The sequence below is a fragment of the Tachyglossus aculeatus genome, chromosome 1, assembly GCF_015852505.1.
Source record: "Tachyglossus aculeatus isolate mTacAcu1 chromosome 1, mTacAcu1.pri, whole genome shotgun sequence".
In the NCBI taxonomy this organism is placed as follows: Eukaryota; Metazoa; Chordata; class Mammalia; order Monotremata; family Tachyglossidae; genus Tachyglossus; species Tachyglossus aculeatus.
Genome location: NC_052066.1, coordinates 105,869,218 through 105,897,006, shown reverse-complemented (window position 1 = coordinate 105,897,006; position 27,789 = coordinate 105,869,218). Strand labels below are relative to the sequence as shown.

The window sequence follows — 27,789 nt, the reverse complement described above, 5'->3', positions numbered from 1 at the left end:
GTGCTTACTATGTGCCAAGCACTGTTCTGAGTGCTGGGGAGGTTACAAGGTGATCAGGTTGCCCCACGGGGGGCTCACAGTCTTCATTCCCATTTTACAGATGAGGTTACTGAGGCACAGAGAAGTGAAGTGACTTGCCCAAAGTCACACAGCTGACAATTGGCGGAGTTAGGATTTGAACCCATGACCTCTGACTCCAAAGCCTGGGCTCTTTCCACTGAGCTACGGTAATCCCAACTCCACCCCTTGTCTGTTGTGTGACCTTGGGCAAGTCCCTTAACTTCTCTGTGCCTCAGTTACCTCACGTGTAAAATGTGGACATAGACTGTGAGGTCCATGTGGGACAGGGACCGTGTCCAATCTTATTTGCTTGTACCTATTCCACCATCATCATCATCAATCGTATTTATTGAGCGCTTGCTGTGTGCGAAGCACTGTACTAAGCGCTTGGGAAGTACAAGTTGGCAACATATAGAGACAGTCCCTACCCAACAGTGGGCTCACAGTCTAAAAGGGCTCACAGTCTAAAAGTAAGTATTCCAGCACTTAGTACAGTGCCTGGCACATAGTAAGCACTTAACAAATACTATTTTTTTTTAAAAAAAACCTCTACTGTACCCTTCCATCTCTCCTTTGAATTGAAGCCTTATCATGGCACTTCCCAAGCGCTTAGTACAGTGCTCTGCACACGGTAAGCGCTAAATAAATGCAATTGAATGAATGAATGAATAAATGGCAGGAGAGTTTGTGTGTGCTGATGAAGCTTAGAGCTATGGCATCTAGGGCTACCCATAACGGAAAGATCTAAGCCGAAGCTTTGAAGTCGATTCACCCAGGCTGGGCAGCAGTCGAAGGCAGATGAATCAAAGACAATGGCAGAGGCTCAAGTTTTTATTACGCGGAAGAAGGCAATGGTAAACCACTTCCGTATCTTTACTGAGAAAACTCTATGGATACACAGAGTTGCTCGAGAAGCAGAGTGGCTCAGTGGAAAGAGCAGGGACTTGGAAGTCAGAGGTCATGGGTTCTAATCCCGGCTCTGCCACTTGTCCGCTGTGTGACTTTGGGCAAGTCACTTCACTTCTCTGTGCCTCAGTTCCCTCATCTGTAAAATGGGGATTAAGACTGTGAGCCCTATGTGGGACAATTGTGCCTCAGTTCCCTCATCTGTAAAATGGGGATTAAGACCGTGAGCCCTATGTGGGACAACCTGATTACCCTGTTTCCCCCCCCCCCAGCGCTTAGAACAGTGCTAGGCACATAGTAAGTGCTTAACAAATGTCATCATCATCATTATTATCATTGGAGAAGCAGCATGGCTCAGTGGAAAGAGCATGGGCTTTGGAGTTAGAAGTCATGGGTTCAAACCCCGGCTCCACCGATTGTCAGCTGTGTGACTTTGGGCAAGTCACTTAACTTCTCTGTGCCTCAGTTACCTCATATGTAAAATGGGGATTGACTGTGAGCCCCCGAGGGACAACCTGATCACCTTGTAACCACCCCAGAGCTTAGAACAGTGCTTTGCACATAGTAAGTGCTTAATAAATGCCATCATCATTATTATCTTTTAGACTGTGAGCCCACTGTTGGGTAGGGATTGTCCCTATATGTTGACAACTTGTACTTCCCAAGCACTTAATACAGTGCTCTGCACACAGTAAGTGCTCAATAAATACGATTGATTGATTGATTATTATTATTATACATACTAGAACGACTTTATGACAGAAGATTGGAAGTTCAGAAGAGGATGTATCCATGGAGTCACTATAGGTTGGAAACGACTCAATGGCATTTGAAGAACAAGTACACTTCCGTGTCCATAGCTGGAGTACTGCACAGGGTAAGCCCTTAATGATACTATGGATCAATTGATAGATGTATAAGGGACGTTTTGGAATTCAAGAACAGGGAGTTGTCACGGAATTTGCCTGCTCGGGGGACTTTCCAAGACGGGGGTGGGGAGGGGAGTCTCCTCCAGAATTGAGCTTGTCTGGATCCCCCTCCCGCTTCCCAGAATTCAACTTTGAACCTACAGTGGATGGGACACTGCACCAACAGGATCGATCAGAAAATCAAGATTAGCAAAGACTTTTGTTACTGTCCCGTTAGCTAAAGGTTTTCCCTACTACTGCTTATCCAATTCTTGGTAGGCCAAGTCTACCTTGGAAATCTCATGCACCATAGTGGCTGCCATTCACAACGACGACTTCTAGGGGAATGACATGAGGGAATGCAAGAATACAACCTGCTCCTGAATTATGAGGTCCTTAAGGATGGTTTCCAGCTGTGGTTCCTAACGTTTGAATTCCTGTTTGGTCATCAACATCATCATTGTCTGGTATTTACTTAGCACTTCAAACATGCCCTCGTCTCCAGCATCCTAAAAACCCCTCTCTTGACCCCACTGCCCTTTCCAGTTACCGCCCTATCTCCCTCCTACCCTTCCTTTCCAAACTCCTAGAAAGATTCATCTACCCTCGCTGCCTCGAATTCCTCAACTCCAACTCTCTCCTAGACCCCCTCCAATCTGGCTTCTGTCCCCTCCACTCTACTGAAACTGCCCTTTCAAAGGTCACCAATGACCTCCTTCTTGCCAAATCCAATGGCTCCTACACTATTCTAATCCTCCTTGACCTCTTAGCTGCTTTCGACACTGTGGACCATTCCTTTCTCCTCCACACGTTATCCAACCTTGGCTTCACGGAGTCCATCCTCTCCTGGTTCTCCTCTAGTCTCTCTGGGCATACATTCTCAGCCTCCTTTGCAGGCTCCCCCTCTCCCTCCCATCCTCTTACTGTGGGGGTTCCCCAAGGGTCAGTTCTTGGTCCCCTTCTGTTCTCCATCTATACTCACTCCCTTCGTAAACTCATTTGCTCCCACAGCTTCAACTATCATCTCTACGCAGATGACACCCAAATCTACATCTCCTCCCCTGTTCTCTCACCCTCCCTCCAGGCTTGTATCTCCTCCTGCCTTCAGGACATTTCTGCCTGTATGTCCACCCGCCACCTAAAGCTCAACATATCCAAGACTGAGCTCCTTATCTTCCCAACCACACCCTGTCCTCTCCCTGACTTTCCCGTCACTGTGGACGGCACGACCAACCTTCCCATCTCACAAGCCCACAACCTTTGTGTCATCCTGCTTATGAGAAGCAGCATGGCGTAGTGGACAGAGCCTAGGCCTGGGAATCCGAAGGTCATGGATTCTAATCCCGGCTCGGCCACTTGTCTGCTGTGTGGCCTTGGGCAAGTCACTTCACTTCTCTGGGCCTCAGTGACCTTGTCTGTAAAATGAGGATTGATGCTGTGAGCCCCACATGGGACAGGGACTGTGTCCAACCTCCTTTGCTTGGATCCACCCCAGCACTTAGTACAGTTCCTGGCACATAGGTGCTTAACAAATACCATCATTATTATTATTATTATTACCCTTGACTCTGCTCTCTCATTAACCCCAAACAACCAATCCATCACCAAAACCTGCCGGTTCTCACCTTCACAACATCACCAAGATTCACCCTTTCCTCTCCATCCAAATCACTACCTTGCTGGTTCAATCTCTCATCCTATCCTGACTGGATTACTGCATCAGCCTCCTCTCTGATCTCCCATCCTCCTGTCTCTCCCCACTTCAGTCTATTCTTCACTTTGCTGCCTGGATTATCTCTGTACAGAAACGCTCTGGGTATGTCACTCCCCTCCTCAAAAATCTCCAGTGGTTGCCTATCAACTTTTGAATGAAGCAAAAACTCGTCACTCTCGGCATCAAAGCCCTCCATCACCTCACCCCCTCCTACCTCACCTCCCTTCTCTCCTGCTACAGCCCAGCCCACACACTCCGCTCCTCTGCCGCTAATTTCCTCACCAGGCCTCGTTCACGCCTGTCCAGCTGTCGACCCCTGGCCCACGTCCTCCCCCTGGCCCGGAATGCCCTCCCTCCGCATATCCGCCAAACTAGCTCTCCTCCTCCCTCCAAAGCCCTACTGAGAGCTCACCTCCTCCAGGAGGCCTTCCCAGACTGAGCCCCCCTTTTTCTCTCCTCCTCCTCCCCCCCCGTCACCCCCACTCACCCTCTGCCCTACCCCCTTCCCCTCCCCACAGCACTTGTGTATTTGTACATATTTATTACTCTATTTTATTAATGACGTATATAGTTCTATAGTGTTATAGTTCTATTTATCTATTCTGGTGGTATCGACACCTGTCTACTTGTTTTGTTTTGTTGTCTGTCTCCCAAATGTAGACTGAGCCCGTTGTTGGGTAGGGACCACCTCTACATGTTGCCAATTTGTACTTTCTAAGCACTTAGTACAGTGCTCTGCACAAAGTAAGCATTCAATAAATACGATGGAATGAATGAATGAATGAATGAATGAATTCGATCATATTTATTGAGCGCTTACTTTGAGCAGAGCACTGTATTAAGCACTTCAGAGAGTATAATACCAGACAGTTGGTAGATACTTTCCCTGCCCACAGCTAATTTACAGTCAGGGAGGGTACAGACCTTAACATAAATAAAATAATTTATAATATATAACGTGTCGATATGTACATAAGTACTATGGGGCTTCCCCTCAGGGTCACATCTGGAGAGTTTCCAGTACTCTACCAGTCTCGACTACGGGAGGGACAGTCAAGCAGAGGCCTGTCCATTCTATTCCTAGCTTGGGCAGCGGCCAGCGACTGGAAGGCCATCTGATACACATTAAAACTTACCTGTGCTGGGCAGCAGCGGGATGGGAGACAGTTGAGGGAGGAGACTCAAATTTACCGTGTGGAAGGAGGCAGTGTTAAACCATTTCTGTATTTTTACCAAGAAAACTATCTGGATCCACTACCAGAACGATTGCAGATGGAAGTGGGGCGTTCCGGGAGAGAGGTGTCCATGTGTCACTATGGGTTGGAGATGACTCGACAGCATAAGATAATAATAATAATGGTATTTGTAAAGCGCTTACTATGTGCAGAGCACTGTTCTAAGTGCCGGATACAAGGTGATCAAGTTGCCCCACATGGGGCTCACAGTCTTAATCCCCATTTTACAGATGAGGTAACTGAGGCTCAGAGAAGTTAAGTGACTTGCCCAAGGTTACACAGCAGGCAGGTGGCAGAGCCGGGAGTCAAACTCATGACCTCTGACTTCAAAGCCCATGCTCTTCTCCACTGAGCCACGCTGCTCCTCTAAGATAAATCAAGACTATGCGGCTGGGAATAGGGAGAGTATAAAATGCCCAAAAGTCACAGATCCAAGTGCATTTAACATAAGTCTATGGAATATTTCCAGAGAAACAAGGTGGTCCTGGGCCTCCACTCAGCCCTAATAATAATAACAATAATAATAATGGTATTTGCTAAGCGCTTACTCTATGCCAGGCACTGTAGTAAGTGCTGGGGTGGATACAAGGAAATCGGGTTGGACAAAGTCCCTGTGCCCTGTGGGGCTCACAGTCTCAATCCCCATATCACAGATGAGGTAACTGAGGCACAGAGAAGTGAAATGACTTGACCAAGGTCACACAGCAGTCAAACAGCGTGGCTCAATGGAAAGAGCAAGGGCTTTGGAGTCAGAGGTCATGGGTTCAAATCCCGGCTCCGCCACTTGTCAGCTGTGTGACTTTGGGCAAGTCACTTAACTTCTCTGGGCCTCAGTTACCCCATCTGTAAAATGGGGATTAAGACTGTGACAACCTGACCACCTTGTAACCTCCCCAGTGCTTAGAACAGTGCTTTGCACATAGTAAGCGCTTAATAAATGCCATTATTATTATTATTATTAAAAAGTGGTGGAGCCGGGATTAGAACCCATTCATTCATTTATTCAATCGTATTTATTGAGCGCTTACTGTGTGCAGAGCACTGTTCCAAGCGCTTGGGATGTACAAGTTGGCAACATATAGAGACGGTCCCTATCCAACAACGGGCTCACAGTCTAGAAGGGGGAGACAGACAACAAAACCCATGACCCATGTTGCCAATTTGTACTTCCCAAGCGCTTAGTACAGTGCTCTGCACATAGTAAGCGCTCAATAAATACGATTGATGATGATGATGACCTTCTGTCTCCCAGTCCCATGCTCTATCCACTAAGCCATGCTGCTAGCCTTCTGAGTAGCAAAGAATCTCTGGAGAGGCTGCATTTCATGTGCCATGGACTCTCTTTTCCTTTCCCTCTTTGTCTCGCAAAGTCTTTAATATTCACATTTAACCTTAATTCCAAGCAAGATAGGACTGAGCAAGAACTATTCTCCTGGTACAAGAAGAATTCTTCTTGAGAAATGAATCCATGATGGGAACGAAAGACTGTACCTTTCCCTACCCTCCGGAGGCTCTTGTTGAAATTTTGCCCTTCCATTTAGCCCAACATGATTTACTCACTTGAGCAGTCCGGCCCGGTGAAAGACATAGAGCTCTTGGTCCAGGGTGCATCTACTAAAGGGAATGACCCTGACGAAATTTTGGATCAGAATAAATTCAGGCACCAGATGAGGAACAGAGATGATGCAGTAGTCTTTTTCCTGAAAGGATATAATATGGAGTGTCAGTGGATAAGAAGCTACCTCCTCCCTTGAGAAATACCATTAAAGAGATGAAGGGAAAAGGGAAGGAAAAGTGCATGTTTAAGAGAAAATATCTAAGTTTTCCCTAACTGGTGATGTCCATTATTTCCAAAAGTACTTTGGTTTCATATTTTGGTGCAGGAAAATGATAGAGAGAATGAGGGGAAAAAATACTCTATGGAAATCCATCTGTGGAACTGAAGTTACAATAAATGCATTTTATAAATATCATATCAGTGGTATTTATTGAGCACTTGATGTGTGTGGAGCATGCACTGTTATTTTATTCTTATGTTATGATAATAATAATAATAATGGTATTTGTTAAGTGCTTACTATGCACAAAGCACTGTTCTAAGCACCGGGGTAGATACAAGGTTATCAGGTTGTCCCACGTGGGGCTTACAGTCTTTGTCCCCATTTTACAGATGAAGTAACTGAGGCACAGAGCAGTGATGTGATTTGCCCAAAGTCACCTAGCTGACAAGTGGCAGAGTCGGCATTCGAACCCATGACCTCAGACTCCAAAGCCTGGTATGCTAGAGAATACGAGGTATGCTGGTATGCTAGGGTATGACTGGTCAGTATGAATCACACCTCTAAACATGTTTTTGAAAGGCCCCGTTTTTACTCAACAGCAAGAGGCTCAGGCTCACTTCATTTGGTTGAGGTGCAGATTTTTCGGGCAGAGAATGTGTCTATTGTGCTGTAATCTCCCAAGGGCTTAGACATTCCTCTGTGCACACTAAGTGTTCAATAAATACAATTGATTGATGGATTGATTGACCTACATCACCGTGGTGGAATAAATCTGGACCAAGTCAGTCTCTTGGGGAATCTCTTGAGCTCTCTCAAAGGTCCCACCCAGTTAATCCAGTGCTCTGGGGGCTTAATCCTCTTTATGCCCCTCATTTACTACACAGGAGAGACGGAGGTGGAATGATAAATGAGTGGGCAAATATCTGCTCATTTTCAAAAGCTGCCCTCCCCCGAGTTCTGGAAAAGCCTCTGGATCATCTGACTTTTCTCTTTTTCCTTTCTTTTTCTTTTTTTTTTTTTTGGAGGGTAGGTAAATTTGTTGCTGTCTAATCTGTAACAAACAAATGGAAAACAAAAACTAAAAGAGGCTTTGCAAGGAGTTCAAAATCACTCCTCAGAAATCTCCAGTGGCTACCAATCAACCTATGCATCAGGCAAAAACTCCTCACCCTGGGCTTCAAGGCTGTCCATCCCCTGGCCCCCTCCTACCTCAACTCCCTTCTCTCCTTCTCCAGCCCAGCCCGCACCCTCCGCTCCTCTGCCGCCGCTAACTTCCTCACTGTGTCTTGTTCTCGCCTGTCCCACCGTCGACCCCTGGCCCACATCATCCCCCTGGCCTGGAATGCCCTCCCTCTGCCCATCCGCCAAGCTAGCTCTCTTCCTCCCTTCAAAGCCCTACTGAGAGCTCACCTCCTCCAGGAGGCCTTCCCAGACTGAGCCCCTTTCTTCCTCTCCCTCTCCCATCCCCCCCGCCTTACCTCCTTCCCCTCCCCACAGCACCTGTATATACGTATATATGTTTGTAAGTATTTATTACTCTATTTATTTATTTATTTTATTTGTACATATTTATTCTATTTATTTTATTTTGTTAATATGTTTGGTTTTGTTCTCTGTCTCCCCCTATTAGACTGTGAGCCCGCTGTTGGGTAGGGACTGTCTCTATGTGTTGCCGACTTGTAGCTTCCAAGCACTTAGTACAGTGCTCTGCACACAGTAAGTGCTCAATAAATATGATTGAATGAACGAATAAATGAAAAACCTGAGAAGTTAAAAATGGCCTTGCCTAATAATAATAATAATGATGGTATTTGTTAAATCTTACTATGTGCAAAGCACTGTTCTAAGCACTGGAGAGGTTACAAGGTGATCAGGTTGTCCCACGGCTCACAGTTTTAATCCCGATTTTAAAGATGAGGTAACTGAGGCACAGAGAAGTTAAGTTGACTTGCCCAAAGTCACACAGTGCCTAATGTTTCAAGTGTCGTGGCTCGACATTTACCCAGTGCCCGACAAGCACACGCTCCGCAAAATCCCTGGGGATGAAGCCCAGTGGGAGTTTTGGGTGTGCTGGGGAATCAGGAACATACAGGCCATTTCAGTTTTCCTGATAAGATCTTGCTAGCCAGTTTGATTTAATTGTCCTGCTCACTATCGGTGGTTAAAAAAAATATAGAAAAAATAAAAGTGTTGGTAAAAATTGATTTGTTGTTTTCAAATCTGCCTGTTAATTTTGAAAGGAGCTCTGTGAGAGTCACGATACATTCATACATTTGGACTGCGTTTATATGCTGTGAGCCCCTTGAGGGATAGGGACTGTGTCTGACCTGATGATTTTGTCTCTACCTCAGTGCTTAGTACATAGGAAGCAAGCACTAAACCTATACCACAATTATATTACTATTATTATTGTTATTAGCTAATGCTACTGGATAAAATAATAATAATAATGATGATGGCATTTATTAAGCACTTACTATGTACAAATCACTGTTCTAAGTGCTGGGGAGGTTACAAGGAGGTTGTCCCACGGGGGGCTCACAGTCTTAATCCCCATTTTACAGATGAGGGAACTGCGGCATAGAGAAGTTAAGTGACTTGCCCAAGGTCACACAGCTGACAATTGGCAGAGCTGGGATTTGAACCCATGACCTCTGACTCTATAGCCCATGTCTTTTCCACTGAGCCACGCTGCTTCTCTGAATCTACCCTGTGCCTATACTGTCAAAAAGTGCCACCGCATAAGTAGTAAAATCTAATTTGCAACAGACATGAAAAAACTATCCAAATGTCTTTGGACAAAGGGATAATGAATGGAGAGTATTCATTCAATTCATTCAATAGTATTTATTGAGCGCTTACTGTGTGCAGAGCACTGTATTAAGCGCTTGGGAAGTACAAGTTGGCAACATATAGAGACGGTGCCTACCCAACAGCGGGCTTACAGTCTAGAAGTATCTGGTTCTGACAGTCAGTGACTAGGCTGCTACATAGGCAGGTTTTTTATGGTATCTGTTAAGTGCAGAAGGACCTGGGTTCTAATCCCGGCTCCACCGCGTGTCTGTTGTGTGACCTTGGGCAAGTCATTTAACTTCTCTGGGTCTCAGTTACCGCATTCATCTGTAAAATGGGGATTAAGAGGGTGAGCCCCATGTGGCATAGGGACTCTGTCTAACCTGATTAACTTTTATCTACCCCAGCGCTTGGAACAGTGCTTGGCACATAGTATATGCTTAACAAATACCATAATTATTATCATTACTATTATCATCATCATCATCATCATCATCAATCATATTTATTGAGCGCTTACTGTGTGCAGAGCACTGTACTAAGCGCTTGGGAAGTACAAGTTGGCAACATATAGAGACAGTCCTTACCCAACAGTGGGGTAGATACAAGCTAATCAGCTTGGACACAGTTCACGTCCCACACTGGGCTCACAGAATTAATCCCCATTTTGCAGAAGCGGTAACAGGCAGTGAAAAATTAAGAGACTTGCCCAAGGTCACTTAGCAGACAAGTGTTGTCTAATAGTTGTAAATTAGGAACGCTGTTTTGTTCGCTATAAATGAAGATTTAAATAGCTAGCTGTCAACCTTGTTCTTATCGGTTGTTCTGTGCTCTCGGCCTGGGAGTGAGATGGTTTCTAGGCTATTAAATGCTAACCATTTCAGATGTTACCTGGCACACAGAGAGGTTTACTCTCATACAGCAGTTTCACTCTAAACGCGTATCGCCCAGGGCACAGAAACACAGCTCTTGGAAATTCGGCCCTAATATCTTTACATTCACATGTTGTGTTCAATAAATCTCCTTTCTAAAATGTGAAGCCGAGTTATCTTTTCACGGCAGATAAAGTTCCTGGGCGTTCAGGTTTAGATAAGTAATTTATTGAGGCCCCACCCGGCATCTGGGTCCTGCATGTCTGCCTGCCTATTCCAAGCTCAGCCCCTGCTCTTCCATGCCTAAGAAAAAGAAGTCTTTTCTGGACTCTGGAAAACAATAATAATAGTGGTTAGAACAGTGCTTTGCACACAGTAAGCGCTTAACAAATGCCATTATTATTATTATTGGTTAAGATTTTCCTATGTGCCAAGCACTATACTAAGCCCTGGGGTAGATACAAGGTAATCAGGTCGGACCCAGTCCCTGTCCCATGTAGGGCTCACAGTCTTAATCCCCATTTTACAGATGAGGTAACTGAGGCACAGAGAAGTGAACCTGCTCCAGGTCACACAGCAGACAAGTGGCAGGGCCGGATTTAAAATCACTAATACTGAATCATTAATACAGCATGATCTCCAAGTCATAAATCAAATTCAGGGAATCACTGACTTCCAGGGCCCTGCTCTTTCTATTAGGCCAAGCTGCTTCCCTAAAATGTTAGTCTGCCCCTCCTCCAAGACCTCATTGTAACCTTCTGTCTTTCCTACCCAGACAAGGAAAAGAGTCATTTTACCTGAATCTCGTTCATTTCTGCCCACATGAATATCCCTAATTATGAGGCTATTGAATTACCACAGCTAGAAACTACAGCTGAAATGACAGAGAACTGCCCCTGGCCCTGGATGCTGAATCCGCTCTCAAGGGTCTGAGAGGAAACCAGAGTGGAGCATTTATCACAGGGTGGTGCCCTTCTGGCATTTTCCAGGGAGTGAGCATCCTGAACACCGCCAGCAGGGAAGAGTTGAGATCTGTGAGTGTTAGAAATGCCGCCTTTAGGAAAATGTCAGAGGGGGGCAATTAGAAACTTAATTCAAAAGAGGAAATATTTTTTGAGGAAACTGAAATGTTACCCAATTGGGGAATCATTAATACAGCGTGATCTCCTAGTCATAAATCAAATTCAAGGAATCACCGCTCATCTAAAGGACATTCTCTTTTTAATAGCGTGTGACTTTTGACCTTTTTGGAGGCTGGCTAGCTTGAGTCCAGCTGTTCATCTATTTATTCATTCATTCATTCAATCGTTTTTATTGAGTGCTGTCTGTGTGCAGAGCACTGTACTAAGCGCTTGGGAAGTACAAGTCAGCAACATATAGAGACGGTCCCCAACAGGCTCCTTTAGCATGATCAGATATGGTACATCACATTATTTTTAAAGCCTAGCTTCCCCTTAAGTGCTCAGTAAAAGTTTTGGGTTTTACCCTAAGTTTTTGCCGGTTACTTACAGGGAAAAGGCTGAAAACAAATTGCATAAAATCCAGTGACCTGTGAACAAAAGAGCAAACAGTGTTACAGAACTGAGAGCATTTCCAGCGTGAACTGTATATTTAAAGAGATTTATCTCTCCTTGTCCCTCCAGGCAGCAATTAGTCATCCTTACTAATCAGAGATTGCTTCTTGCTGAGCATTAATCAATTGGAGACATTATAAGCTTCACATCAGTTGTCATTAAGATAGTATGTCCTAAAGTCCAAAGCCATATTACAACATTTAATAATTTCAGAGCATTTGAATTACCCAAAAGAAGACGGTTGCTCTTTGCAGATAATCTATCGTTTTTCTTTTGCAAGGGGATACATGGGCCATTCTAACCTTCTCTCTTTTATATGCAAAGTGTGTGATCACCAGCTGGAGTTGTATTTTCACGGGCAAACCATACTGAGTCACCAGATTTCCATTTTAAAAGTCAGAGAATGGTCTCATTAATGGCCGGGAGGAATAAAACGCTACTGATTCAGACGTGTGTTTTGGGAGATTATAGAAGACATTTTAAAAGAGAAATAGTCGCATGGCCATAATCCTGTTTCTCCACTGGGATCCACGGTCTGCCTGACAGCGAGCCTTCATGGACATGGCTTCGAAATCTTGCTGTTTCTGTCTGGTCCATCCAACACAGTCTCCAAACAAATCCCCACACTAATATGATTTATGCTTTTTGGATCCAGTCCTTTGATTTTATTTCCGGGGAAGGAGAGGTCCTCTTCATTTTTTGCCTTCTGTTTTGGATATAATTCTTTTTTGTTTTCAACATCACAAAAGGAACAATGAAGTCTAATTTCACCCCCATAGTACAGCCATTTGATGCCCTGGATACAATCCTCATAGACCCTCTTTATTGCACATCACTTCCTCTCTTTGTTAGTAAAAAAAATCTACAGTAGTCTCTCTCTAATCCTTACATGTATGCTCTTAAAAAGAGTTCCTTAATTAGCCAAATCGGCACTTGCGAACTGTGATTTCAAGGAGAAGTGACAATTCCTTCCTCCAAACTCCCTGTTGTCCCATTCAGAAATTAAATTTGAGGAACAAATGCACACTCTTTTGACCCTGTATAGCCAAAGAATGAATGTCAAAATATAGTACAGAACTGCAAAATAATAATAATCCTGGAAAACCCACTTGCACAGTTGAAAAACTGCAGTTGGTGAGTTAGTGCTTCATCCACATTTATGAAACTGGCTTTCCTAGGCAATAAAGCAAGGTCGGCAACCAAATAGAGTCTTCTCAGTGCTTAGAACAGTGCTTGGCACATAGTAAGCGCTTAACAAATGCCATCATTATTATTGTTATTTTCTAAGGCAACTGGAGCGCCTGATATGTGCAGCCCTTTTCTCATCCTTTTTCTCTAACTTCTTTATTCTTGCTTCCTTTTCTATCCCAAAACAATGGTCCTGACGTCTGTCTCAGAAATGTTTACAGATCTAAAGTAAACTTTAAACTTGGATCCTTAGCTTGGCCCATAGGTTTCAAGCCTTATTAGTAAAAGGATAATGATAAAGCTGACCCTGTTTTTCTCATTTAATTCCACCAGTTTACTGAAGTTAAAGAAACTATGACAACTAAGACTTAAGAAATTAACTGCTCGGTTCAAAGTCAATGGGAGGTCCATGCCCAGAGGAGACAGGCATCTGTTCTGAGGATTGAGGGTTGAGCCATATGTTCGTAAAGGGTTTGATGGATAAGAAATTTCACAAAATCCAATGACTTCCCGGATTGTCATTTGGAGTATCTGATGAAATACCAGTAACATAGCTATCTTCCTGCAAGAAATTCCTGTAATGGGATAACGTAGTGATATATTCACCAATCTTGTTAAATGCCGATACGTATCTGTTGCTAATTGACATATTTTTCAGATATATTATATCCAATTATAATAATGCAATTTTCCTTTTCCAACAATATACTCGAAAGAGCATGAGATTTAAAGAGAAAAGGAGAAAAGGAAAGGAAGAAACCTTTGGGGAGGGGAGGAGGGTGGAGGAGGAGGAGGATTGGAGAATAATGATCCAAATCATGATCCAGACTGAGCCCCTTCCTTCCTCTCCCCCTCGTCCCCCCTCCATCCCCCCATCTTACCTCCTTCCCTTCCCCACAGCACCTGTATAATATGTATATATGTTTGTACATATTTTTACTCTATTTATTTATTTATTTTATTTGTACATATCTATTCTATTTATTTTATTTTGTTAGTATGTTTGGTTTTGTTCTCTGTCTCCCCCTTTTAGACTGTGAGCCCACTGTTGGGTAGGGACTGTCTCTATATGTTGCCAATTTGTACTTCCCAAGCGCTTAGTACAGTGCTCTGCACATAGTAAGCGCTCAATAAATACGATTGATGATGATGATGAAATCACTTCTTCTTAGACAGATGAACAGCTCGAAAGGCTTGCTGTTTCTATTGTTCAGAGGGTCTCCACTGTCGATTTGACAGTTGAAAACTGATAACTCCAATGGGCCCAGGACCGTAAATACTTCCTAGAAAGATCTCTTTGGCCTAGTGGCTACTAGGGCACGGGACTGAGGATCATACACACCTGGGTTCTGGTCCCAGTTCCACCACTTGTCTGCTGTTGTGACCTCAAGCAAGTCACTTCACTTCTCTGTGCCTCAGTTATCTCATCTGCATTCATTCATTCATTCAATCGTATTTATTGAGCGCTTACTGTGTGCACAGCACTGTACTAAGCACTTGGGAAGTACAAGTTGGCAACATAGAGAGACAGTCCCTACCCAACAGCGGGCTCACAGTCTAGAAGGGGGAGACAGACAACAAAACAAAACGTGTTAACAAAATAAAATAAATAGAATAAAGATGTACAAATGAAATAAATAAATAAATAGAGTAATAAATATGTACAAACCTATATACATATATACAGGTGCTGTGGGGAGGGGAAGGAGGTAAGGCGGGGGGCAAAATGGGGATTGCGACTGTGAGCCCGATGTGGGACCCGGACTTTGTCCAACCTGATTAACTTTTATTTACTACGGCGCTTAGTACAGTGCCTGGCATGTAGTAAGAGCTTAGCAAATACCGTCAGAAAAAAGAGAGGCCCATTTCTGGATCAGTGGCCTATAGACTGTGAGCCCGCTGTTGGGTAGGGATTGTCTCTATCTGTTGCCGAATTGTACTTTCCAAGCACTTAGTACAGAGTAAGCACTCAATAAATACGACTGAGTGAATGAATGAAGAAGAGTAATAATAATGTGGTGAGGACAAAGATTCAGCTTTCTCCAGGAATAAAAACACGTGATTTTCATACACAGCGTTCCTAGGCTTTGCTCTTGACTTCAGGAAGACAAGTGACCCTTATCATCATCATCATCATCATCAATCGTATTTATTGAGCACTTACTGTGTGCAGAGCACTGTACTAAGCGCTTGGGAAGTACAAATTGGCAACATATAGAGACAGTCCCTACCCAACAGTGGGCTCACAGTCTAAAAGGGGGAGACAAAACCAAACATACTAACAAAACAACAAAATAAAATAAATAGACCCTTATGGGCTGGGAAAGGGAGGGGGTGGTGAGGAAATGGTTTTCTGAGCTGGCACCAGAAGAGCAGTCAGGATATGGAGGGGCAGAGGAGGTAAAGCGGGGAGGTCCTTAGGGGAGTGTGGGGATTAATAATAATAATAATAATAGCATTTATTAATCACTTACTATGTGCAAAGCACTGTTCTAAGCGCTGGGGAGGTTACAAGGTGATTAGGTTGCCCCACTGGGCCCTCACAGTCTTAATCCCCATTTTACAGATGAGGGAACTGAGCCACAGAGAAGTAAAGTGACTTGCCCAAAGTCACACAGCTGACAATCGGCAGAGCCGGGATTTGAACCCATGACCTCTGACTCCAAAGCCCGTGCTCTTTCCCCTGAGCCACGCTGCTTCTCTACTTGCTGACGACAAGAGACAGGGGTGGGATGTAGTCAGAAGGCCAGAGGAGGGGGGGATGACAGGATAGGGAGGGTGTGGTGGTAATTGGGGTCAGAATTGTGCATGCTTAAAGAGGGCAAGCGGTGAACACCTCAGTGGATGGGGCCGAAAAGGCCATAGAGAAAGGGAAAGATGCAGAGTCAGTCAATCGTATAGACTGTGAGCCCACTGTTGGGTAGGGACCGTCTCTACATGTTGCCAACTTGTACTTCCCAAGCGCTTAGTACAGTGCTCTGCACACAGTAAGCGCTCAATAAATACGATTGATTTATTGATTGATATTGAGGGCTCACTGTGTGCAGAGCACTGAACTGAGCTCTTGGGAGAGGACAATCTAACAATGTAACAGACACATTTCCTTGCCCACAACAAGCTTATAGTCTAGAGAGGCAGTGAAGGTTTAGGATTAGGGATTCGGGTTAGAGATCAAAATGGACAGAGAGACAGATGGAGGGAGACAGGATTGGGGTGGGAGATGGAAATGGAGAAAGAGACAGATAGGGAGAGACACACCCACAGAGAACCACACGCAGAGATGGGGGAAGAAGAGGTGAAAGAGAGAGGGACAGAGACGGAGAGGAAAGGCGGAGTGAGAGAGACAGAAAAAAAACACAAAAAGAGAGGCTGGGGGCAGACAGCATGGGGATGGTGAAAGGAAGGGGCAAAGAGAGGGAGGACAGAGTTAAAATCGAGTAGCGGCAAGGCCTACTGGATAGAACATAGCAATAATTATAATGGCATTTATTAAGTGCTTACTATGTGCAAAGCACTGTTCTAAGCACTGAAAGCGCTGAACATTGGCCTAGGAGTCAGAGGGACTTGGTTCTAACCCCACCTCCGCCGCTTGCCCGCTGTGTGATCCTGGGCAAGTCACTTGACTTCTCTGTGCCTCAGTTCCCTCATCTGTAAAATGGGGATTTAAGGCGGTGAGCCCCATGAGGGACATGCACCGTGTCTAACTTGATTAGCTTGTATCTAGCCCAGCACTCGGTACAGAGCTTGGCACATAGCAAGCGCTGAAACACAAACAAACAAACAAAAAAAGATGTGGCCACAGAATACACATGGTCATGGGGAAAAAAATCAATCAATCAATCAATCAATCGTATTTATTGAGTGCTTACTGTGTGCAGAGCACTGTACTAAGTGCTTGGGAAGTACAAGTTGGCAACATATAGAGACGGTCCCCACCCAACAGTGGGCTCACAGTCTAGAAGAGTAGGATGGAGAAATGGGAAGCAGGGGAAGCACACGTGGACACTGAACACACTGAACACACGCGCACACGCATTCATTCATTCAATTGTATTTATTGAGCGCTTACGGTGTGCAGAGCACTGTACTAAGCACTTGGGAAGTACAAGTTGGCAACATATAGAGACGGTCCCTACCCAACAGTGGGCTCACAGTCTAGAAGAGTAGGACGGAGAAATGGGAAGCAGGGGAAGCACACGTGGACACTGAACACACTGAACACACGCGCACACGCATTCATTCATTCAATTGTATTTATTGAGCGCTTACGGTGTGCAGAGCACTGTACTAAGCGCTTGCGAAGTACAAGTTGCCAACATATAGAGACGGTCCCTACCCAACAGTGGGCTCACAGTCTAGAAGAGTAGGACGGAGAAATGGGAAGCAGGGGAAGCACACGTGGACACTGAACACACTGAACACACGCGCACACGCATTCATTCATTCAATTGTATTTATTGAGCGCTTACGGTGTGCAGAGCACTGTACTAAGCGCTTGCGAAGTACAAGTTGCCAACATATAGAGACGGTCCCTACCCAACAGTGGGCTCACAGTCTAGAAGAGTAGGACGGAGAAATGGGAAGCAGGGGAAGCACATGTGGACACTGAACACACTGAACACACGCGCACACGCATTCATTCATTCAATTGTATTTATTGAGCGCTTACGGTGTGCAGAGCACTGTACTAAGCGCTTGCGAAGTACAAGTTGCCAACATATAGAGACGGTCCCTACCCAACAGTGGGCTCACAGTTTAGAAGAGTAGGATGGAGAAATGGGAAGCACACGTGGACACTGAACACACTGAACACACGCGCACACACATTCATTCAATTGCATTTATTGAGCGCTTACGGTGTGCAGAGCACTGTACTAAGGGCTTGGGAAGTACAAGTTGGCACACACATACACACACACAAACATACACACCCCTCCCCGCATAGGAGCCCAGATTTATGCATCTAAAATCTCCACCCAAGCCACCCTGGCAGGAGGGTTGCTACCACAGCCCAAAGCGGAGAACACCAGTGAGACTCCCGCTGCCCAGACCACAGCAGGGAGGTGGCATCGGCACCGTTTCCCCTTCCCCGCTGCTGAGCGGGCAGCTGCCGCCCCGGCTACTCTGTCTCCTCCCGCCACCCAGCCCAGAGCAGATTCTGAAATGTGGGAAAGCCCCCCAAAACGCGAGAAGCCGCGTGGCTCAGTGGAAAGAGCCCGGGCTTGGGAGCCAGAGGTCGTGGGTTCCGATTCCGACTCTGCCACTTATCAGCTTGGGTGACTTTCGGAAGTCACTCAACTTCTGTGCCTCAGTTCCCTCATCTGTAAAATGAGGATTAAGACTGGGAGCCCCACGTGGGACAACCTGATTACCTTGTATCTGAGAACAGTGCTTGGCACATAATACACATAGTAAGCACTTAACAAATACCATCATCATCATCATCATGACCACCACCCATTCCTGGTGACTGTATGAACACATACCATCAACATAATCATCATGACCACCGCCCATTCCTGGTCATTTTATGACGGAAGGAGTCAGGTCAACAGAGCCTCTAAAGGCAAAGGGCTCGGAAAATGTTGGTCAATAATTGTGGTATTCATTAAAGATTTACTGTGAGCCAAGCACTGTACTAACCGCTGGGGTAGATACAAGGAACTCACGTCCCAACAGGGGCTCGCAGTCTAAGTAGTAGGGAGCAGAGGTATTAAATCCCCATTTTGCAGATGAGGGAACTGAGGCACAGAGAAGTTAAGCGACTTGCCCAAGGTCGCACAACAAGTAAGTGAGAAACAGTGGGATACAGTGGGTAGAGCACAGGCATGGGAGTCAAAAAGACCTGGGTTCTAATCCCAGATTTGCCACTTAATAATAATAATTATTAATATTATTATTATTATTATGGCATTTGTTAAGCACTTACTATGTGCAAAGCACTGCTCTAAACGCTGGGGAGGCTACAAGGTGATCAGGTTGTCCCAAGGGGGGCTCACAGTCAAAACCATTTTACAGATGAGGTAACTGAAGCCCAGAGAACTTAAGTGACTTGCCCAAAGTCACACAGCTGATAATTGGTGGAGCCAGGATTTGAACCCATGACCACTGACTCCAAAGCCCGGGCTCTTGCCACTGAGCCACGCTGTGTCTGCTGTGTGACCTTGGGCAAGTCAGTTCATGTCTCTGTGCCTCAATCACCTCATCTGTAAAATGGGGTTTAAGACTGAGAGCCTCAGGTGAGACAAGGACTGTGTCCAACCTGATTAGCTTGTATTTACCCCAGCACTTAGTATGGCGTCTGACAAACAGTAAGCGCTTAACAAATACCATTGAAAAAAAGTGACGGAGCAGGATTAGAACCCACATCCTCTGACTCTCAGGCCTGTGCTGCTTAATCCTTACTCTCGAAAGTACTGAAATAAACGCTGGTATAGACACAAGATAAATCGGGTCAGACATAGTCACTGTCCCACATGAGGCTCACTGTCTAATGGGTAGATTATATTCCTCTAGACTACTCTAGCACCTGTATATATGTATATATATTTGTACGTATTTATTACTCTATTTATTTATTTTACTTGTACATATCTATTCTATTTATTTTATTTTGTTAATATGTTTGGTTTAGTTCTCTGTCTCCCCCTGCTAGACTGTGAGCCCACTGTTGGGTAGGGACCGTCTCCATATGTTGCCAACTTGTACTTCCCAAGCGCTTAGTACAGTGCTCTGCACACAGTAAGCGCTCAATAAATACGATTGATTGATTGATTGATTGATACAAGGCTCTTGCGGGCACTCGCCTAAGAACTTAGGAGAGTGCTCTGCACATAGACTGTGAGCCCACTGTTGGGTAGGGACCGTCTCTATATGCTGCCCGCTTGTACTTCCCAAGCGCTTAGTACAGTGCTCTGCACGCAGTAAGCGCTCAATAAATACGATTGAATGAATGAATGAATGAATGAATAGTAAGCACTTGATAAATACCACTAATGGTATTGAATCGCCATTTTACAGCTGAGGAAACTGAGGCACAGAGAAGTTTAGTGATCTGTGCTTTGTGGGCAGTGAACATGTCGACCAAATCTGTTCTATTGTATGTCTGATTGATTGACCTGGCCAAGGTGACACAGCAGGAAGATGGTGGACCTGGATTAGAACCCAGGTCTTCTGGCTCCCAGGCCTGCACTCTGTCTGCCGGGCCCCGCTGCTTCTCTAAGAGGCGAGGACGGCATCTACGACAGCCTACGCTCTTGACAGGAATGGAAACGGGAGCAGCCTGTGCTGTGAAAGAGATGGCGTCAACTGTTCCCGGGATAACGGGGTCGGAAAAAATCCGGAGGCCGTGGAGGAAGGCGATACGGAGGACGTTTTCAGTGGGGACAGTGGAGCGGGGGCAGAAACACGTTTAGGGAGAGGTGGTAGGGGTGGAGAGGGAGGAACACAAACACTATGGCTAAACTCCCTGGATTCTTTAGCCCACTGTTGGGTAGGGACTGTCTCTATATGTTGCCAACTTGTACTTCCCAAGTGCTAAGTACAGTGCTCTGCACACGGTAAGCGCTCAATAAATACGATTGATTTCACACAGTAGGAATTCCCTCTCCTCCACGGCATCACTTGTGGATATGGACGATTATGAAAAGACGCCTGCACCGTGCCACTCCAAATCGTCAAGTGTTTGTGGAGGGTCTGGGTGTGCTCGGAAAAGACTTTCAGCTCAAGGGAAGGTTAGGCTGTTGTGAGTGGGGAAAACCCTGGGTTGGTAGATGAATTCGTAAGCCCCTTGGAAGACACGGGAGTGGAAACGCCACTACGTTGGCCCGAGAAGAAAAACCCACCTTTTCCGCTCTACGTGCTGAATGAAGGAACCGTGGAACTGGTCATGAGAATATATATAAATTCAGCAAACCCAGAAATCGATACCTGCCTCGTTTCGTGTTTCTCATCAATGCAAAACAGCTGAATGCAGAAAGCATTTGAAGCGCCTCGGTACACGGGGTGAAAGTCCTCGTCCTGCCCAGCTGGCGAGGGAGCCGGCGGGGTGGTCTGCGAATCTCCGTCGCTGTCATCACGTACCAAAGACGAAGCTTTGGAAATGGTGGATTCCGTCTCTGCCTGCTGCGGCAAGGAGAGATGGGAGACCAAGGGAAACTGGGTTTCTGTTTTTCTGGCTAACGAGCCGTGCTAGGATCACCCCTGCATTTTAGCATCTCTCTCTCACACACACACATGCTCCCCCCATCTCCTACCCCATTCCCCAGTTTCATCTGGGACGGCACATTGGGAGCCGCCCTTGAGTTCGAGGAGGAATGTTTAATAAACTACCTGACTCCTATAAGAGAGTTAGAATTGACCTTCTCCTGGCCCCTATTCTGGGATGAAAAGAACAAGGCAGGAAGGCTGATACTCTGTTATGTGATCAAGCTATAGAGCATATGAATCAATGAATGAATCTCCATTTTACAGCTGAGGAAACTGAGGCAGAGAGAAGCTAAGTGATCTGTGCCTTAATAATAATAATAATTTTGGTATTTGTTAAGCGCTTACTATGTGCCAAGCACTGTTCTAAGTGCTGGGGGAGATACAAGGTGATCAGGTTGTCCCATGTGGGGCTCACAGTCTTAATCCCCATTTTACAGATGAGGGAACTGAGGCACAGAGAAGTTAAGTGACTTGCCCAAAGTCACACAGCTGACAAGTGGCCGAGGCGGGATTCGAACCCACGACCTCCGACTCCCAAGCCCAGGCTCTTTCACCTGAGCCACGCTGCCTTGTGGGCAGAGAACATGTCTACCAAATCTGTTATACTGTATGACTGACTGATTGATTGATTGATTGATTGACCTGACCTGCCCAGGGTCACATAGCAGGCAGATGATGGACCTGGATTAGAACCCAGGTCCTCTGACTCTCAGGCCACTGGCCTAGTGGAAAGACCACTATCTTGGGAGTCAGAGGACCTGGGCTCTAATCCTGAGTCTGCCACTTGTCTGCTGTGTGATTTGGGGCAAGTCCCTTCACTTCTCTGTGCTTCAGTCAATGTAAAATGGGGATTACGACTGTGAGCCTCAAGTGGGACAGGGACTGTGTCCAACCTGATTAACTTGGATCTACCCCAGTGCTTAGTACAGTGCTTAGCATGTAGTAAGTGCTTAACCAATACCATTAAAAAAAAAGAGGAGATAGTTACCTTGCTGGCAATTTACTTTCCTATGCAACCCATTAAAATCAGGGATCAAATTCCAAGGGGAAATAGGAATTCTAGGTCTGATCCCACAGTCATCTACCACAGTCCTTCTCTGAGCACATGGGCAGAAGCCCAGGCTTCCTGCAGGAGCAACCTTCTGTGACATGGCCATTGCAGAAGACATGGGAGTGTCTTTTCTGTGGTATTTGCTATGTGTCAAGCATTGTTCTAAGCGCTGGGGTAGAAAACAGATAATCGGGCTCAATACAGTGCTTACCCCACACTGGGTTGACAGTCTAAGTTGGAGGGAGAACAGGTATTAAATCCCCATTTTGCAGTTGAGGAAACTGAAGCACAGAGAAGTGAAATGACTTGCCCCAGGTCACATAGCAAATAAGTGGCAGAACTCGAATTAGAACCCAGGTCCTCTAGCTCCCAACCCCAGGCTTATTCACTAAGCCATGGTGCTTTCTTTGTAGCATAAGTGGGCTTGTTTCTGTAGGGAAACAAAACGGAGAAAAGGTCTATTTTCGGTGGAATGACTTTGGGGAATACCAAAAACGGGGAAGACATCCTCTTCCCCTCTAATACCAAAATTATTATTGTTATTATTAAGGCACAGATCACTTAGCTTCTCTCTGCCTCAGTTTCCTCAGCTGTAAAATGGAGATTCATTCATTGATTCATATGCTCTATAGCTTGATCACATAAAGTATCAGCCTCTCTGCCTAGTGCTGACATCCTCAGCATCCCCCCAGCAGAGCTCCTGAGTTTTCCAAATTAACCCTCGCTGCGACCTGTGAAAAATTTACAGAATTTTGGGGTTTCTTTTCTCTTCCTTTTCTATGGTATTTGTTAAGCACTTACTATGTGCCAGGCACCGCTCTGAGAGCTGGTGTAGACACAAGCTAATCAGGTTGGACACGGTCCCTTTTCCCACTTGGGGCTCACAGTTTCGAGTCCCAATTTACAGGTGAGGTAACCGAGGCCCAGAGAAGAGAAGTGACTTGTCCAAAGTTACGCGGCAGACGAGTGATGAAGCCAGGATTAGAACTCAGGTCCTTCTGATTCCCAGGCCCATGTTTTATTCACTAGGCTGTGCTGCTTCCCATCTCCATCCACTCCCCATTTTCACATCTCCCTTCTCCTGCCGGATCGCTGTCTTCTACCTTTTTTCCGGCCACCTTAGCTTCCGTCTCCCAACTTGGCCCCCTGAGCCCTCGACCCGGTTACTCACGGCTCCTGGACTTCTTCCCCGCCCCGTTGAGAGATCCTAGCTGGCCGATCCCATCCTCTTCCCTCTCTGCTTCTCGCTCCTTCTTTTCAAAATGGAAAGAGATTCCTTGGACCAAACAACCCAGCACCTTGCTTTCCCACGCACCCAACCGAGGTGTTCCTAAATATTTGCTACATAATTTCAGAACATCTGATTCCCCTGCTTCCTCTTCTCTGCTCTCCTCCATCTCGACTTTGGACCTGGCCCCACCTGTAAAACTGTTGGAACAATAATAATGGCATTTATTAAGCGCTTACTCTGTGCAAAGCACTGTTCTAAGTGCCGGGGAGTTTACAAGGTGATCAGGTTGTCCCATGGGGTGTTCACAGTCTTAATCCCCATTTTACAGCTGAGGTAACTGAGGCAAAGAGAAGTGAAGTGACTTGCCCAAAGTCACACAGCTGACAAGTGGCAGAGCTGGGATTTGAACCCATGACCTCTGATTCCAAAGCCCGGGCTCTTACCACTGAGCCAGGCTGCTTCTCAGGAGAACTGTGGGCTCCTGGGTTCTAATCCCAGCTCTATCTCCTGTCTGCTGTGTGACCCTGAGCAAGTCACTTCACCTCTCTGGGCCTCTGTTACCTCATCTGTAAAATGGGGATTAAGACTGTGAGCAGCGTGGCTCAGTGGAAAGAGCCCGGGCTTGGGAGTCAGAGGTCAAGGGGTCTAATCCAGGCTCCACCACATAGCTGCTGTGTGACCTTGAGCAAGTCACTTAACTTCTCTGAGCCTCAGTTACCTCATCTGTAAAATGGGGATTAAGACTGTGAGCCCCATGTGGGACAACCTGCTCACCTTGTATCCCCCTCAGCGCTTAGAACAGCACATAGTAAGCACTTAACAAATGCCATCATTATTACTATTATTATTATTAATATTATATGGGACAAGGACTATGTCCAACCTGAGAAACTTGTACCTACCCCAATGCTTAGTACAGTGCCTAACACATAGTACATGCTTAACAAATACAATAAAAAAAGGACAGCTACACCAGGTTGGTGAAGGGGAGGAAAATCAGGGCACATTTCCTGTTTTATCTGTTTGATAAAAACCAGAAAGACCTGGATTCTAAACTCAGCTCTGCCACTTTTCTTCTGTGTGACCTTGGGCTGGTCACTTTACTTCTGTGGGCCTCAGCTACCTCATCTGTAAAATGGGGATTAAGCCTATGAGCCCCCCGTGGGACAGGGACTGTGTCCAACCCGATATGCTTGTAACCACCCCATCGCTTAGTGCAGCGCTTGGCACATAGTAAGTGCTTAACACCTACCATGATTATTATTATAATAATTATTATTATTCAAATGAAAACAGTCCAAGACAGTACAGGTGAACCTTCTACAGAGTAGTTCCCTATGACACCCCTTAATGTAGCATGGGTGACACTTATCCACCCCGCTTGGTACCTACACGTCCCACGCCAGGCTGACTTTCCCCGCTGCGGTCCCAAGGTGAACTGTGGTGATTACTTGTTAACTCTTTCTGAGGGTACCTTATCCTGGGTATTGCCTCATTTTGTGCCCCAAATTAGAAGGAGCTGTTGGAGAGCCTAGCGTACAAGACCTCCTCACCGGGCCTCGTTCTCGCCCGTCCCGCTGTCGACCCCCGGCCCACATCCTCCCCCTGACCTGGAATGCCCTCCCTCCGCACATCTGCCAAACTAGCTCTCTTCCTCCTTTAAAGCCCTACTGAGAGCTCACCTCCTCCAGGAGGCCTTCCCACACTGAGCCCCCCCTTTTTCCTCTGCTCTACCCCCCTCCCCGCCCGGCAGCACTTGTGTATATTTGTACATATTTATTACTCTATTTTATTAATGATGTGTATGTAGCTATAATTCTATTTATTTATATTGATGCTATTGGTGACTGTTGACTTGTTTTGATGTCTGTCTCCCCCCTTCTAGACTGTGAGCCCGTTGTCGGGTAGGGATTGCTCTATTTAATAATAATAATAATAATAATGTTGGTATTTGTTAAGGACTTACTATGTGCAAAGCACTGTTCTAAGCGCTGGGGGTAGATACAAGGTAATCAGGTTGTCCCACGTGGGACTCACAGTCTTCATCCCCATTTTACAGATGAGGGAACTGAGGCCCAAAGAAGTTAAGTGATTTGCCCAAAGTCACACAGCTGACAAGTGGCGGAGCCGGGATTTGAACCCATGACCTCTGACTCCAAAGCCCGTGCTCTTTCCACTGAGCCACGCTGCTTCTCTATTTGTTTCTCTATTCTCTATTTGTTGCTGAATTGTGCTTTCCAAGTGCTTATACGGTGGTCCGCATGCAGTAAGCGCTCCATAAATATGATGGATTGAATGAATGAATTAATTAATTAATTAATGACCCAGGCTGTTATCAGTGAGTAGAAAAGTAGCATGGCCAAGTGGAGAGAGCACGGGCTGGGAATCAGAAGGTCATGGAAGGTTGATTTGTACTTCCCAAGCGCCTAGTACAGTGCTCTGCACATAGTAAGCGCTCAATAAATACGATTGATGATGGTTAATACAGTGCTCTGCACACAGTACGTGCTCAATAAATACGATTGAATGAATGAATGAATGAATGAATGGATTCTAATCCTGGCTCTGCCACATGTCTGCTGCGTGACCCTGTGTCCCAAGGTGAACCGGGTACCCAGCATCTCAAGGTCAAATGTTATCTCGTGACCACGCAAGCCAGCGGGTGGAACTCGGAAGTGTGGGTGGGATTCTGCTCCCACAACCAAAACTGCTACACTGAGGGCCACTCCGTGCCAATCAAATTAGGCCTGGAGGAGCTGGGAGGGCAGAGATTAGGTAAACCGAGGCCAGGAGCTGGAATGGCCTAGGTGCAGAGATGATAAATGCCTTCTGTGCAGCAGATGGAGACTTGCAGCAGCCGGCCGGGGGTCAACTCTGCCCAGAGCGTGAGATGCCCGCTCTGCCTGCACCAACTGAGGAGCCACGGGGCTGAGCGCTCGTGGGGTTCGAAGCCAGGCCCTTCGCCATGGGTGGCTAAGGCATAAATTTATTCCTCCCAAATGGGAAACGCTCGTGGGTGAGAACCAGCCACCTCACCACGTGCGAACAAAGCCTAAGTGAACTCCTCCTGGGTGGGACCACTGGGGTGGTTACAAGCATACGGGGTTGGACACAGTCCTCGTCCCACGTGGGGCTCACAGCCTTAATCCCCATTTTACAGATGAGGCAGCTGAGGCCCACAGAAGTAAAGTGGCTTGCCCAAGGTCACACAGCAGAAAAGGGGCAGAGCTGGGATTAGAACCCAGGTCCTTCTGGGGGTTCTGCCAAATATAAGTAACACATAAATATATTCTTCCCTAAAGGGAGGTTCAATTTGCCATGTCCAAAATAATCAATTAATTCCATTTGCCTCACGGAATAAATTTTGTATAAAACTCAGCCTTTCTGTGTCCCCCCCCCCCCCCCCCCCCCATCTGTCTTTCTCTCTCTTTTGTGTGCCGATTCCTGAACGAACCCATCCCCGGGTGACGGGGGACAACTTGGGCAAGTTTCTTCACTTCTCTGACCACACAGCAGAAAAGTGGCAGAGCTGGGATTAGAACCCAGGTCCTTCTGGGGGTTTTGCCAAACATAAGTAACACACATAACAAGCATATCGGGTTGGACACAGTCCTCGTCCCACGTGGGGCTCACAGCCTTAATCCCCATTTTACAGATGACGTAGCTGAGGCCCACAGAAGTAAAGTGACTTGCCCAAGGTCACACAGCAGAAAAGTGGCAGAGCTGGGATTAGAACCCAGGTCCTTCTGGGGGTTTTGCCAAACATAAGTAACACATAAGTATATTCTTCCCGAAAGGGAGGTTCAATTCGCCATGTCCAAAATAATCAATTAATTCCATTTGCCTCGCGGAATAAATTTTGTATAAAACTCAGCCTTTCTGTCCCCCACCCCCCTTTCTCTCTCTCTCTGTCTGTCTTTCTCTCTCTTTTGTGTGCCGATTCCTGAACGAACCCATCCCCGGGTGACGGGTGACACCTTGGGCAAGTTTCTTCCCTTCTCCGGGCCTTAGTTATCTCATCTACAAAACCGGGACGAAGGCTGTGAGTCCCATGTGGAACAGCATGATTTGCTTGTACCCACCCCAGGGCTTAGTACAGTGCTTGGCACATAGGAAGTACTTAACAAATTTTATATACATATAAAGTGCCATCAAACCATTTCTGATTCATAGGGACTTTATGGACATATTTGCTCCAGAACGTCCTATCTTCTGCCATAATCTGTAACCTTGCTAACGACTCTTCCGTTATCATTATTATGGTTTCT

General features: G+C 46.0%; 1 protein-coding gene across 1 annotated transcript in view; it reads right to left on the bottom strand.

Annotated features, from left to right (window-relative positions):
• The window catches only part of CFAP61 (cilia and flagella associated protein 61), a 389,026-nt gene that overhangs the window by 234,121 nt on the left and 127,116 nt on the right, over nt 1–27,789 (bottom strand). Inside the window, exons 10-12 of the mRNA XM_038744718.1 lie at nt 20,965–21,155; nt 11,779–11,818; nt 6,384–6,523 (exon numbers count right to left, since the gene is read on the bottom strand). Coding sequence (XP_038600646.1) covers nt 6,384–6,523; nt 11,779–11,818; nt 20,965–21,155 — 371 coding nt within the window. The remainder of the gene's footprint in view (nt 1–6,383; nt 6,524–11,778; nt 11,819–20,964; nt 21,156–27,789) is intronic.